We start from the raw sequence: 15,455 nt of genomic DNA on the forward strand, positions 1-15,455 counted from the left end.
ATGAAAATGACTGAAATAAATATGAACATGTCTGGGGGGAAAAAAGTGCCCTTGCCTCTGACGGTGGTCCCATTCCTGCCAACTAAATGTTCTGCTTGTCTGAGTGATGCAAAGAAATTAAAAAGTGACGCTTAGGTAGTTGCATCCAGTGCAGCATGTACTAATGGAAACAACAGGCAGATGAGCTCTCCTCGAACGCCCTCTCGTTCCCCAAAAACACACAGTTACACTAATGAGACCACTGATTGCATTAACTAACAAATTCAGTAGAGCTCATTTCCACATCAACATGTTTACATTGAAGGTGGTGCTAACAGAAAGTCTCCACCTTACAGAATTAAGGGGACTTCAGTGAGGTTCATTAGGTGATTAGACTTAAGTCAAACTTTCTCACAAAAATAACCGAGTATGAACAGCTGAAGCAGACTGTCATAAGCCGTGATGCCTTAAAGCTCCTTTCACTTTGGGCTAGACCGTTGGCTTGTTTTTACAGTTGATGTTCTTTCATTTGCGTGTTCTCTGTAAAGTCAAGCCCTATTTACCAATTAAAGACTTTGAAAAGGTTATGCACTTGCTAATCATGTCGAGACTTGACTACTGCAACTCTCTGTACTGTATTATGGACTGGAGCAGTCGTCAGTTCACCACTTGCAGGTGGCTCAGAATGCGGCAGCTCACATGCTGACAGGTAGGAGGCGCAGGGATCACATAACACCAGTCTTACAAGCTCTTCACTGGCTCCCGATCACTTACAGGACTCAATTTAAAATGCCACTGCACTGTTTTAAGGCACAACACAATTTGGCCCCTCCTTATCTGTCAGAACTCATAAACACTCATGTCCCCAAAAGAAACCTCCATTCACCCTCTCTACATCTTTTATCTGTTCCCCGGTCTAGGCTGAAGTCCAGAGGGGACAGAGCCTTTTCTGTGGCCTCTCCCAAGCTCTGGAACAGCCTTCCCCTCCAAATTAGGTCTGCCAACAGCCTTTCTGCTTTTAAGTCTCTTTTAGAAACCTACCTTTTTACCCTTGCTTTTAACTGATTTCATCGTTAATTTATTTTATCTAGGCTCTACTGGATTATTCTTAGTGTTTTATTATTTAATTTTTACTGCTTGTACAGCACTTTGTGCAGTCTCTGATTGTTGGAAATGTGCTATATAAATAAACTTGACATTGACATTGATGGGGACAACTATTATTCATTTAACATATTTAGTATTCATCTGTTTGACATTTCATTACAATATTCACTGCAGTGTATTGACAGGTGTGGAAAAGTGGATCTTTAATAAATGGACCGATCGACCGACGGAACAACGGATGGACGGACAGTCAAACTGTGCGTTGGAGTAATGTGAATGTTATTGGTTATTGTGACAGGTCAGGACAAACTGACAATTAGGGATGCACCGATGGATCGGCATTTGATCCCAATCGGCCGATAGCGCCCCTAACGGTTTTGATCGGAGATTTCAAAATAGATCAAAGCAGGTTGTCACGGTAACCGGTGTAGCGGTAAACCCTGGTAAAAAAAAGTTGACAATAATAATAACCGTCTTGTTTTTAAAAAAACTATATTATCTCGGTGGATTACCGTGGCTGCGGTGTAGGTGCGGTGACCCTTACCAGCCACCGTATCATCTGCTGAAGTTGTCGGCAGCACATGCGCACTTTGTTGTTTACAACCAAAACTTTCTTGAAGCTAAAGCTGAAATAACGGCCAAAGGAGGAGACGGCAGTGCTCAGGACATTTTTTATCCCTCAAAGAAGACAAAGTGGGAAGTTCGGGCATGTTTTGGATATTTGGAGAATGCCGAGGGACAGCTGATAGAAGACGGCTATCCTGTTTGCAGCACGAGCAGAAAAAGTGTCTGTGAAAGGCAGCAACGCTTCAAATCTCATGACACATCTGCTTGACCATCACCCACAACTCTACAGTCAACGCAAGGCAAGCTAACGTTAGCGTTTTAGCTAAAATGCGTGATCCGAGGATTTGGGTTGAGGGAGAATGCAACTAGTCGCTATATAAAGCAGCCGCAGCGCCGCTACCTGCATATAAACCGTGTCGCGGACACCCCCATGTTGAAATGACGCTATGCATTACGGGGCTCCCAGGGGCAGATAAGAGTTGGTCTCTCTCTGAGAATAATTATGAATTTAACAACGATTACTGCCTGATGACATTTTCCCACATCTGCAAAGCTCACTGGAAGGACACAAACCGAGGAGAATATTTTCCTGATATAGGGTTTATTACTCAAGTAAGGGTAAAAAAGTATCTGATTAGAAGGCTACTTGAGTACTGAGTATCATCTGATCTAATATTTTTTAAATGATGACATCAAACAGACATAAAATAAGAAGTTATGGGCAAATATTGGTATTTTAAAGACTGAAGGGAAAAAATGTAAACAAATAAACAACATAATTACAAAATAACACATTTTAGGCAAAATTTAGACACAAACTGAGGACAATATTTCCTGACATACAGGGTTTGTGTGAAAATGTAGCACGTTTTAAAAAAAATACCGCGATAAAACCATAAACCGTGGTAATTTTGGTCACAATAACCGTGAGGTTAAATTTTCACACCGTGACAACCTTAATACAGACCATTTTAGATTAGGTTACATTTCCTTTATTCCCAGATTATGTAGTTTGTAGCACTCATTATAATGTTGTAGAACATTTCTGGCCAATCCACGTGATCGGTATCGGTGATCGGTATCGGTGATCGGTATCGGTGATCGGTATCGGTGATCGGCAGCAAAACACCTGATCGGTGCATCCCTACTGACAATCTGCTGAAGTTAACTTTCAGACAGACAGAGAACAGAGCATGTCACCAGTCCCTCCGACCTCCACCAGCAGGAGAGGCAGGGGAGGTGTCTTGCCCATGAACACAAATTCCACGAACAGAGCCTGGGTTCGAACCGGCAACCCACTGATTATAGAATAAACTCCTAACTAGGGTTGGACCCAAATATTAGGCCGATACTTACCATTTTCTATATATCGGCATCGGCCAATGTGTTTCCATAGTAAAGCCAAATCAAAGTCAGATTTGCCCGGTGCTGCTGCAGAATTTCATTTAAATGTGTTTACGTTTACATTCAGCTAATGCTCTAAAAATTATTTTCAACACACATTTCTTTTTATTTACCAGTTTTGAATATTGAATACGTGGCCAGTTGATTGGCTTGTTGAAATAACTATTCAGACGTCTGATTTTAACACGGAGCAGAACTTAGAAAAACTGGTTCAGCTTCACAAATGTTGAGCATAAAATGTTATTGGAGACGTTTTATTATGAAAATACGCAGGAAAACATCTAGATATCAACCATGAAGATCGGCAGCACATATCGGACATCAGCTGACTGTGACCTCTAGATAACAGCATCAGCAATAGAAAAACCCGTATCGGTTCACCGCTACTCCTAAGCCCAGAGCCACTGTTGCCACCATCTCCATCACATTCACTCTTTCTATTTGTTCGGTCAAGTCGCTTAATAGAAAACATGATTTTGCATCCCTGTGTTTCTTTACCCTGCTGTGATTGATAAAATCTTAATGAAAAAAGGTAAGTGTTGGGCTATTTGTTGCAACTGCAGGAGGCAGTGTGCTGTGAAACCACCCAATCTGCTTCAAGTGATTCCATGCTGTAAACCGGGTAGAAATAAAAAACATGCAGGGAGAACATCAAAAATAGACTAAAGAAGTAATTATCACAATCACACCTCAGGCTCGGTCTCATCCATCACAGCGAAGCACACTTCTCCCAGCGACTTTTATTTGCACAAATGACTGTTTCCATACCTGAGAGCAGCGCAGGGCAAATAGAGGACAAAACTTATATCTCAATATGTTTTAGCTGAATTCCATTATACGATATATAGCTTCACATTTTTCCTTTTTTTCATTTACAAGTTTATTTAATTTGTTTTATTTAAACATTTAAAGAAAAATCAAGTTAACTCCCATCATGCGTAGGAATAGTTAAGAGCTGGTCTTATTTTCTGCTCTTCAATAGTTTTTTTAATGAAACATTTAGACATGGAAGCCAGAAAAAAGGCAAAAAAAAAAAGATAAGATCCCTCAAACAGGTGTGTTGTCAGTTTACCTTTCCTTCTGAAGGCTGGACTTATAAGAACTAGAGGTGTGCTGATTTCTGGCTCAGAGGAGCCTCCATGGCTGCCGGTTTCAGACATGCCGTGATCTCCGCACAGCACCAGCAGGTAGGGCAAGGATCCTTCTGCCTCCTGAGAAAACAAACAACAAGGTTAATGGCCCCCTGGCAACATGGGCGACTCAGAACAACTCTCACGTGAGCTGAAAACAAAGATGGTTCACCATCGTGGTTTAGGGGAAGGAAACAGGAAGCTGTCTCAGAGATTTCAGCTGTCTGTTTCCACAGTTAGGAACATGATGAGGAAGTGGAAGACACAGTTCAAGTTAAGGCTCCAAGTGGCAGAACAAGAAACATCTCTGATAAACAGAGGTGAAGAATGGTAGAACAGTCAGAGTCACCCACAGACCATCACCAAAGGCCTACAACATCATGTTGCTGCAGATGGAGTCACTGTGCATCGTTCAGCTATTCAGCGCACTTTACACAAGGAGATGCTGCATGTGGGAGTGATGCAGAGGAAGCCTTTTCTCCACCCACAGCACAAACAGCTGCTTGAGGTTTGCTGAAGCACATCTGGACAAGCCAGCTTCATTCTGGAATTCGGTGCTGTGGACTGATGAAACTAAAACTGAGTTATTTGGGCAGAACAAGGAGCGTTATGCATGGAGGCAAAATAACAGCATTCCAAGAAAGACACCTGCTACCTACAGTAAAGCATGGTGGTGGTTGCATCATGCTGTGGGCTGTGTGGCCAGTGCAGGGACTGGGAATCTGGTTAAAGCTGAGGGACGCATGGATTCCACTCAATATCAGCAGATTCTGGAGACCATTGTCCAGGAATCAGTGGCAAAGCTGAAGCTGCACCGGGGCTGGATCTCACAAGACAACCACCCTAAACACTGATAAACATCTACAGAGGCATTCATGCAGAGGAACAAGTAGAACGTTCTGGAACGGCCATCTCAGTCACCAGACCTGAGTATTATTGAAAATCTGTGGTGTGAGTTAGAGAGAGCTGTCCATGCTCAGAAGCATCAAACCTGAACGAACTAGAGATGTTTTGTAAAGAAGAATGGTCCAACGTACCTTCAACCAGAATCCAGACTCTCACTGGAAACTGTAGGAGGCATTTAGAGTTATTTCTGCAAAAGGAGGATCTACTAAATATTGAGTTCATTTATTTTTGTGGTGCCCACATTTATGCACCTAATTTTGTTCAATTATTGCACCCTTTCTGTAAATCCTATAAACTTCGTTTCACTTCTCAAACATCACTGTGTGTGTGTGTGTGCGTGTGCGTGTGTGTGTGTGTGTGTGTGTGTGTGTGTGTGTGTGTGTGTGTGTGTGTGTGTGTGTGTGTGTGTGTGTGTGTGTGTGTCTTATATATTTAACTGAAAATTTTTACCATAACAACCAACGATCAATAAAGGAAAATCCTGAGGATCAACAAGGCTGCCCAAACTTTCACATCCCACCGTATTTCCTGTTATCTAATAGATCAGAAAACAGGAAATGTATCTAAAGGCAAGACATCTTCTGTCATGGACTGCTTCACCTGAGCATTTTATGTCATAGTGATGGTGAGGTCTACAGCAGCGCAATGGGACGTGCATCAAATAATTATTTCTAAAAAGGAAGTCACAATAAACTTTCCACAGCACCGTTTCAATCTGCAGGCTTAGGAGGGAGAAAAAAACAGTAATAGCAACAAACAGAGTGGTTTGTTGGAGATGACAGACTTAGATCAGGTTGTGCTTCTTCTTTCACAGATTCCCTTTCAACTAAAGTCACAAGAGTCCTCAGCTGACTTCAACAGGAAGGCGTTACGAGTCACAGAACAGAGGGCTGATTTAAAAAACAAAACAGCGTTACAGATGTTAGAACAAAAGCCAAGTCCTTCAGCACATTACAAAAGTCTCAGAAGGCTCTTCAGCTCCAGTGTTGCATCACACAAACAAGAATCGAAGGCCAGGCACTTCACTTATTATTCAAGATGAACAAGTTGACTTAACGAAGAAGCAAAAAAATAAATAAATAAATAAAAAGCTTTTAAGCGTTATATAACCATAATGAATGCACCAAACAAAGACTGCAGGTGTGAGACTGAGCTAAACGGTTCTCAGGTGACCCCTTACGGTTCGTACTCAGCATAAAAACGAACAAAGGATGATCCTCTGTGCTGTTTCTTCTAGTTGATGTTTGTTATAAATAGCATTGGAGTTAGAAAACACCTAAAGACCTGAGCTCCACCCTGAAACAACTGACACACACTTTCTATTTATAAAGACTCTTCCCTGTAGGATTCAAGTTTGAAGCCTCCCAGAAAGACTCCCCTCTCAACTTGTAAGAAGTCTTTATAGAAACAGATAGTGTAAACTTGTATACGTCTGAATTAAAAGAAAGCAACAATTTGCATTTTACAGTGAGTTACTTCAACCAAACCAATCATCAGCAGCAACAACATCAGCAGCAGCAGCAGCTAGGGAACTGTTATCAAGCTCAACCTATCTAAAAGATATACTGAAGGGTGCCGATGCAGACACTTTCCCAAAAACATGTATCTTTATAAATCCCAGGAGCGGGAGCAAACCAGTGTCTGTTAGCAGTGTTTGGGCAGTTTTCATTCTGAATTTGCAGGTAAATTTTCTCTGTTTGGGTCGACATAATTTGGGCAGGTTTGGAGTCAGTTTGGCGGTTTTAAGCAACCTTATTGAAGCACATCTGAACCAGTCAGTCATAATTATTAGGTAACAGCAACATTACCTGACCTGTCTCTATCACCGATTGTTAATTTTCACCTGCCGGTTCGTTAACAACAGAAAGCCGCTGCCCCTATAATAGAAACTAGATGGGTTTTTTTTTCTAAAACCCTTTTTAAGGAGTTCAAACATTACAAACCTGATTTGATTTTGTTGTGGTGACTGGCTGTTGTTGGGATGTTGCTTATTGAAATGTGCTGTTAGATTGCTTGGTGCATAGTCAAGAGTTCAAATTATGGGGGAGCTAAGGGGAGCCCAGCTCACTAGAAAGTTGACAGGCTCCCCTGGAAGCCCTCAACTTACACACCCAGAGGGAGCCCGAAAAAAGTTCCAGTTTCTACCTATATTACATTATTTATATGGACTCTCATTGTACTGTGATTTCTTATGAGTGGAGAAGATGGAGAGCAGGAGAACGCTAATTGTTGATGCGCTGCGCACGATCACCATAACATTCTGAAAGTGGCACCACCAAAAGAATACAATTAACATGGATCGTTCATGTCCGCTCATATTCTCTGGTACTTTCTGTCTTTAATTTGTGCCTGACGCACTCTGCTGCAGCTAAGCTCATCGTCCATGCTCCAGTGACCTTCACCTCACTGGCGCGGCTGCTCAGCGCACACTCCGCTGTTTTTACGGTCAGTAGATCCCTTGGATCTGCTTAGTTCAAAAGTAACTTGTGAGGTGAAAAAGGAGGAAGCCAGGCAGCATTTTTTCTGGAGCACTGAGAGGAGATGCAAGAAGATGAGAGACAGACAGGACAGGAAAATAGTCAAATAAAAAACAAGAGAACAAAACAAAGTGCTTGAAAACGGATGTAGATAGATTTATCTCACTACACGTTTTATGTTTACCTTTACAAAGCAATCATTTATAAGAATATAATATTTATGTATTTAGCAGACACTTTTGTCCAAAGTGACTTACAAGTGATAAAGAAGCCAGCAGGTTGCCCGTGAGGCTAACAATAAACACTAATCAGTCAATCCTAGGTGGCAGTGGGGCAGCATAATGAATCATAAAGGGAGGTGAACAAGTAGAGTGGGGGACGGGTGTTGGGAGAGTGCTAGTTCAGAAGATGCTCTCTGAAAAGCAAGGTCTTCGGGAGTTTCTAGAAAATTCACAAGGACACCCCTGTTCTGGTAGTGCTTGGTAGATCATTCCACATCAGTGGAACGACACATGAAAAGAGTCTGGATTGTCCTGAGCGTGGTGTAGGCACTGCTAGCCGATGATCCTTTGATGACCGGACCGGCCGAGAGGATTCAGGTAGATGAGAGCCATACCATCCAGGACTTTGTATGCTACTGATGGTGATTTGAATTTGATGCATGCAGCTAGCAGTAGCCAATGGAGCTTAGTGGACAGAGGGGTGACGTGTGCTCTTTTAGGCTGACGGAAGACCAGACGCGCCGCTGCGTTCTGGACCATTTGAAGAGGTCTCACAGTACAGGCTGGAAGATGAGTTAGAAGGGCATTGCAGTAGTCGAGACAGGTGATGACAGTAGACTAGAAGCTGGGTGGCATATTGTATTTATGCGTTTGATACAATTCAGATCACCTTCAAAACCTAGTCCCACATCCAGGGCTGTTTCAAGGCATTTTGCCCCTCACTGGGTTCCCCAAGAAGCCTTTGTGTAATTCATAGCCTGTGCATAGTACTAGCACCAGAGCTTAGTCCGCATTGCCGGCAGTAAGTCGGGCTCGCTCATGGTGAGAGTAAGGCTCCGCCAAGGCTGCCCTTTGTCTCCAATTCCGTTCATAACTTTATGTACAGGACTTCTAGGCGCAGCCTAAGTGTTGAGGCGATCTGTTTTGATGGCCTAAGGATGATGTGGTCCTGTTGGCTTCATCGAACTGGAGCAGTTCACCTCCGAGTGTGAAGTAGCTTTGATGAAAATCAGCTCCTCTTAATCCGAGACCATGGTCTTGAGTCAGAAAAGGGTAGAATGCCTTCTCCAGGTCACGGACGAGGTCCTGCCCCATGTGGAAGAGTATCTTGGGGTCTTGTTCACGAGTGAGGGAAAGATGGAGCGTGAGATCGACAGGCAGATTGGTGTCTGCAGTGATGCGGCGTTGTACTTATCTGTTGTGGTGAAGAGAGAGCTTAGTGATATGATGAGAGGCTCGGTCATTCAGGAGGGGCTCTGAGTAGATCTGCTGCTCCTCCACATGGAGAGGAGCCAGTTTAGGTGGCTCTGGCATCTGGTCAGGATACCTCTTGAACGTCTCCTTGGTGAGGTTCTCTGGGCACGTCCAAACAGGAGCAGACCTAAAGGAAGACCCAGGACTATGTAGGGACTATGTTTCTCAGATGTTCAGGAAACACCTTGAGATTTTCCCTGGAAGAGTTGACCCAAGTGGCTGGGGAGAGGGAAGAATGGGCCTCTAAGGCTTAGGCTGCTGCCCCTGCGACCCCACTCCAGATAATCAGAGGAAAATGAATGAAAAGAAATCAATCATTTGAATTCTTAAATCTGTTTCTCTCCAGCAGCTGGAGTTACCATTCCCTTGGGAACTTCAGAATGTAGCAGCAGCAAACTGTTGTACACCCCATCATGGTGAGAACACACACCCCAACAAGTTGGCATGAAGAACTGATCACAAAAACCATGTTTTCTTTTCTACAAGTCTCTAAGATGCCCCGCGGGAACCCAGAGGGACGAGTCTATATTTAGGTCACTAATGCTGCTGTAACACTGAGCCATTTTACACTAATATTACAGAGTTTCAAACACATTCCAGTTAAAAACACATCAGCCGGGAGGAACCGGATTTAACGAGACAGAATTATCAACTTCTAGGATGTGGTGAAATGTTGGATTAACACTTACATAAGATGCCTCCTTACTCTATATCTCACAAATATGGAGAGCCAAGAATATCTGCCGTGCTTCTGTTCTTTCTGCTTCTGCTTCACACACAAAATGAAATGAAACATGAGGGAAATCACGGTACTGTGCAAACATGACGTGACAATCTAAGTGTGAGAGGTTTATACCTAAATGACAAAGATAATTCCCCATTTGCAGCACATGTGCATGCACACACACACACACACACACACACACACACACACACACACACACACACACACACACACACACACACACACACACACAGTGCAAAGGTAATATGCTCCAACTCCAGACAGGCTATGCAAAAAAATTGAAAAAACAACAACAACATGACCTGCATGCTGATCAGAGACAAAATAAATGACAGTTTATTAAATCTTTGAGACAAAAGCAATGCCTGCTGGGAACAACATGACATGTTCGTGTAATCACATGACCAAATGTGATTAAAATTCACCCATTAATCAATGATCATTTCATAATTGCATATTTACTGCCTTTATTGTTTTGTCATTTCAAATCCCTTTTAAATGAACAGAAAACAAACTTTAATTAAGAAAACTAGTGTAATAACATTTTATTTGGAAAAAACACAACAAAAATGACTCTAAAATAAGCCCAATATTAGGTGTTTTTTTTTATCTTTTATTTCATTCACAATGTATAAAATAAACACAAACAAATACAACATACATTAACATATTGAAAAAAAAACATTTGAATGAAAAGGAGCAGATAGAAGAAAAAATCTTATGATTTCTGCCCCTTTTTACGAAATAAAATTATCCGCCAAACAAACACAGTGTAACCTCAGTCACTTTCTAATATTTTCACGTCTAATCTTTGACATTATAATTCTCCTTTTCATAATTACTAAATACATTAGATTTTATACATTTTTTAAATATTGCAAGTGTAGTTGATTCTTTAAATTCCTTGTTAATGGCATTCCACAATCTTACACCATTTACAGAAATGTTACATTCCCTCACTTTGGTTCTGAATCTAGGTTTCTCAAAGACATCAGTTCCTCTTAACATGTACCCACTTACTCTCTTATGAAACATTTTCTGAATATTAGTTGGTAGATTACTCGTATTCGCTCTGTACATTATTTGCAATATTTTCCACTCTACCAAGTCAGGAAATTTCAGTATTTTGTATCTAATGAATAATTGATTAGTGTGATCTCTATAGTTACTGTTGTTAATGATTCTCAATGCTCTTTTTTGCAAAATGAACAATGGTTGTGTAAAAGTTTTGCAAGTGGCTCCCCAAATTTCTAAACAATAAAATAAATATGGTTCAATCAGTGAGTGATATAATGTTAACAACCCCGACAAATTTAGTAGAAACTTGACTCTATATAATACCCCTATGGCTTTGGCGATTTTCCCCTTTATATAACCTACATGTGATTTCCACGTGAGACTCTCATCGAACATGACTCCAAGAAATTTGGTTTCTTTACTCTTTGAATTTCCATTCCATCTATCATTAAAGAGACATCACAGCTTCTTCTGTTATTAAACAGTATATAGTTTGTTTTGTTCAGGTTCAGTGACAGTCTGTTTATATCAAACCATTTTTAACTTTAATCAATTCACTGTTTATCACTTGAGTTACTTCATGTATATTTAATCCTGAATAAAACAATGTAGTATCATCCGCAAATAAAACTGTGCCAAGTAAATTCGACACATTTACCAGGTCATTAATAAACAATATGAACAGTTTAGGTCCGAGGATTGACCCTTGTGGCACACCATAATAAATATCTTTTAATTCAGATTTAGCATTATTTATTTGAACAAACTGTTTTCTATTGCGTAAATATCTATTAACCCATTAATGTGCCACCCCTCTTATTCCATACCGGTGTAATTTAAGAAGTAACCTTGAATGATCAATGACATCAAATGCCTTTTTTAAGTCAATAAAAACACTAATGAAATGGTTTTTTATTGTCAATTGCTGATTAAATTTTATCTACTAAATCCATAACTGCCATTGCTGTTGAATGTTTGGTCCTAAAGCCATACTGTTCATGATTTAAAATTGAATTTTCGTCAATGAATTTGTCCAACCTTAATGCAAACACTTTTTCTAATATTTTGGAAAACTGTGGAAGCAGTGACACTGGCCTGTAATTAGTGAAACTCTGTTTATCACCGCTCTTAAATAATGGAACCACCTTGGCAATTTTCATTAAATCAGGGAAGACTCCTGTAGATAGTGACCGATTACAGATGTAAGTGAATGGTTCAATAACAGATTCAATTATAGCTTTTACAGTCACCATGTCCAGATCATCACAATCAGTTGATCTTTTGCTTCCCCAGTTTTTTACAGTGTTTCTTATTTCTTGTTGCTCTACTTTGTCAAGCAGAATACTTTTGACATTTCTAGGTATTGTATTCATTGTATCGTGAATTATTGGTTTGCTTTCCACCAGACTCCTTCCTACATTTATAAAAAAAATATTGAATTCATTAGAAATGTCTTTAACTTCATAAATGTCTTTATTGTCCTTTACAAAGTAGTTTGGGAGTCTCGCATTTGTATTATCTCTGTTAATCACATCATTTATTATTCCCCATGTAGTCTTGATGTTGTCTTTGTTCTTATTCAATAGCTCACCATAGTACTCTTTCTTCTGTTTCCTAATTATTGTTACTAATTTATTTTTATATTTTTTATATCTGTCTTCGGCTTCCTTTGTTTGTAACTTTAAGAATCTCATATACAGACTATTTTTTTTGCACATGCATTTTTAATTCCATTAGTCATCCATGGTTGGTTGTCCCTTTTACCTGTTATTTTAATTAATTTACAACTACTGTTAAACGATTTCAGCAGTATTTTCATGAAGGATGTATATGCATTGTTCACATCACTGACATAGACTTCCGTCCAGTTCTGCATTTTAAGATCTTTATTTAGGTCCTCCAGGGCTTTAACTGATTTATTTCTTTTATAATTAATAAAATTATGTTTTATGATATTTTTATTGTTATTGTGATATTTAGACACAACGAAAATAGGTAAATGATCACTAATATCTGTCATCAATATCCCAGTTTAAACAACGTCCTCCTTTCTATTAGTGAATATATTATCAATTATTGTTGCACTTTGGGTTGTGATCCTGGTAGGTTTGTTTATCAAAGGAACCAAACCTAAACTATAGATCATATCAAAAAAATCACTTGATGTTCTCAGAGCCACAGGATGTTCTAAGTTAATGTTAAAGTCCCCACACATAAACAATGTTTTGTTTTTAATATGATCCACAAACTCATTTATTTTATCTGTAAATGACCTGATGCAAGAACCGGGTGCTCTATACACACAACTGATTATTATATTTTTTTGATGTGTCATTGATCATTTCCACTGTTACCATTTCCATAACATTATCTTCCATCATAGTCATTATCTTATCTAATTTACATTTAAAATCATTGTTAATGTACAGGGCAACACCACCACCCCTTTTATTTATTCTATTTACAAAATGAAGTTCATACCCTTCTATTTGTACTTCAGTCATCCTTTCATCATAAAGCCAAGTCTCAGTAATGGCAATGACTTTGAATTTACTTTTAAATTTACCTAAATAGTCCTTTATTGTTGATAACTTGGAAACTAAACTTCTACTGTTTATGTGTATGATTGATAATGAATCATTGTTAGTTAACCCACTATTTAGCTGATCTTCTGCATAATAATTACTATTTATATTTAACTCAAATAAACTTTCGTCTATTTTACTGTCAAGTTCATATATTTTCTCATGGGAATCCATTTATTCTTTATGAATTCATTTGTACTTCCATATCCATAGTTAAACTGTTTCCACTATCCATTATTTAGTCAGTGCCACACAATAAATCATCTTTTACCCTGCAACACTTCCAGATCTTTCAACTCTTTGATCATTTTTGCATTTAGACCTTCTTGCTCTCTGATCCATACAACACCATTTCTCGTCCACATGGCTGTGATTTTTTTTGTTTTCTCAGCACCCTTGCTTCTTTGGCTATTGTTTCATTCTTTTTCGTCAGGTGTTCATTTATGTACAAATTTGTACCTTTCAGTGTTTTTGCTTGCCTCAACAACTCTTTTCTGTACTTCCTACTGGTAAATCTCACTATGATGACTGGTTTTAATTTGTCTGCCTTTCTCGGAAGGGTATGACAGATTGATATTGCATCACTTTGGATATGAATGTTCTTACTGTGCAAGAAGCTCAACACTTGTTGTTCTAGTGACTGGAGTTCTTCCTGTGGAGCATCCTCAGTTGTGTTTCTATCTCCAGTAACGCTGGCATAAGTCCTATGTCTTGTTTCCAAACCAGTTATCACCAAGTCATCTCTTCTGGTATACTGCTCCAGTTCATCCACCCTCTGTTCCAATACCATGATCTTCTTGTCATTTTCTGCAAGCTTGAATTTCAGTGTCTTAACCTCATCCATTAATGACAGTAGTTGATCCTGTTGTACTGTTAGCTTAGACAGCTCGGCTAACATAAAATTCAATGATTTTTTAATTTCCTCCATATCTTCCTCGAGTTTCTCTGTTTTTCTAGGAGGGGCCATTGTATTAGGCTTACCTCTCTCTCAGTCCTGGTTGCCGGTGAATCTGGAGCCTGGAGCCCCAGGCTGAGCCTGATTGTTGGATCAGGTGGCTGGTATTGAGGTGATGGTGGAACCTGGCTACTGTGCCTGGAGGCTACTGGTGGAGCCTGGCTGCTGGGCCTGGAGGCTACTGGTGGAGCCTGGCTGCTGGGCCTGGAGGCTACTGGTGGAGCCTGGCTGCTGGGCCTGGAGGCTACTGGTGGAGCCTGGCTGCTGGGCCTGGAGGCTACTGGTGGAGCCTGGCTGCTGGGCCTGGAGGCTACTGGTGGAGCCTGGCTGCTGGGCCTGGAGGCTACTGGTGGAGCCTGGTTGATGAGCCTGGAGGCTGCTGGTAGAGCCTGGCTGCTGGGCCTGAAGGCTGCTGGTAGAGCCTGGCTGCTGGGCCTGAAGGCTGCTGGTAGAGCCTGGCTGCTGGGCCTGAAGGCTGCTGGTGGAGCCTGGCTGCTGGGCCTGGAGGCTGCTGGTGGAGCCTGGCTGCTGTGCCTGGAGGCTGCTGGTGGAGCCTGGCTGCTGGGCCTGGAGGCTGCTGGTTGAGCCTGGCTGCTGGGCCTAGAGGCTGCTGGTGGAGCCTGGCTGCTGGGCCAGGAGGCTGCTGGTGGAGCCTGGCTGCTGGGCCTGGAGGCTGCTGGTGGAGCCTGGCTGCTGTGCCTGGAGGCTGCTGGTAGAGCCTGGCTGCTGGGCCTGAAGGCTTACCTCGTTTTGTTTCACTGAAATAAGCAGTATTCTCTGGCCCTGTTTGATCCTTTGACTATGCAGGGCTTCATGTCTGGCCAGTGTTTTTGGATCAGCAGGTAGTCGTGGGCAAGTTGTTTTTAAAGTAAAAAGAAGTTAAATAAAATTTCATAATACTACACGTTTATTAACAGTGAATGTTTGCTTCAAATAAGCTCTTTATATGAAATGAAATGTAGTATTTTTAAATGTAATTGCTGTGAGTCATTCTATTGAATTTTACAGAAATAAATAAAAAATAATTAAATATAAAATCGTCTCTAAAAAGATTTCTGAAATATTTTTCATTGATTTTTCTTCACAGAAGTTTTGAGAATGACAGAAG

At 40.7% G+C, this 15,455-nt stretch overlaps 1 protein-coding gene across 2 annotated transcripts in view; it reads right to left on the minus strand.

Annotated features, from left to right (window-relative positions):
• pigg (phosphatidylinositol glycan anchor biosynthesis class G (EMM blood group)) overlaps positions 1-15,455 on the minus strand; it is a 209,385-nt gene that overhangs the window by 165,502 nt on the left and 28,428 nt on the right. For both annotated transcript variants that reach the window (XM_015953332.3, XM_054737951.2), the window contains exon 5: positions 4,130-4,268. In XM_015953332.3, the coding sequence (XP_015808818.3) occupies positions 4,130-4,268 (139 nt within the window). The remainder of the gene's footprint in view (positions 1-4,129; positions 4,269-15,455) is intronic.

This window comes from Nothobranchius furzeri, chromosome 1 (assembly GCF_043380555.1).
Source record: "Nothobranchius furzeri strain GRZ-AD chromosome 1, NfurGRZ-RIMD1, whole genome shotgun sequence".
Lineage (NCBI taxonomy): Eukaryota > Metazoa > Chordata > Actinopteri > Cyprinodontiformes > Nothobranchiidae > Nothobranchius > Nothobranchius furzeri.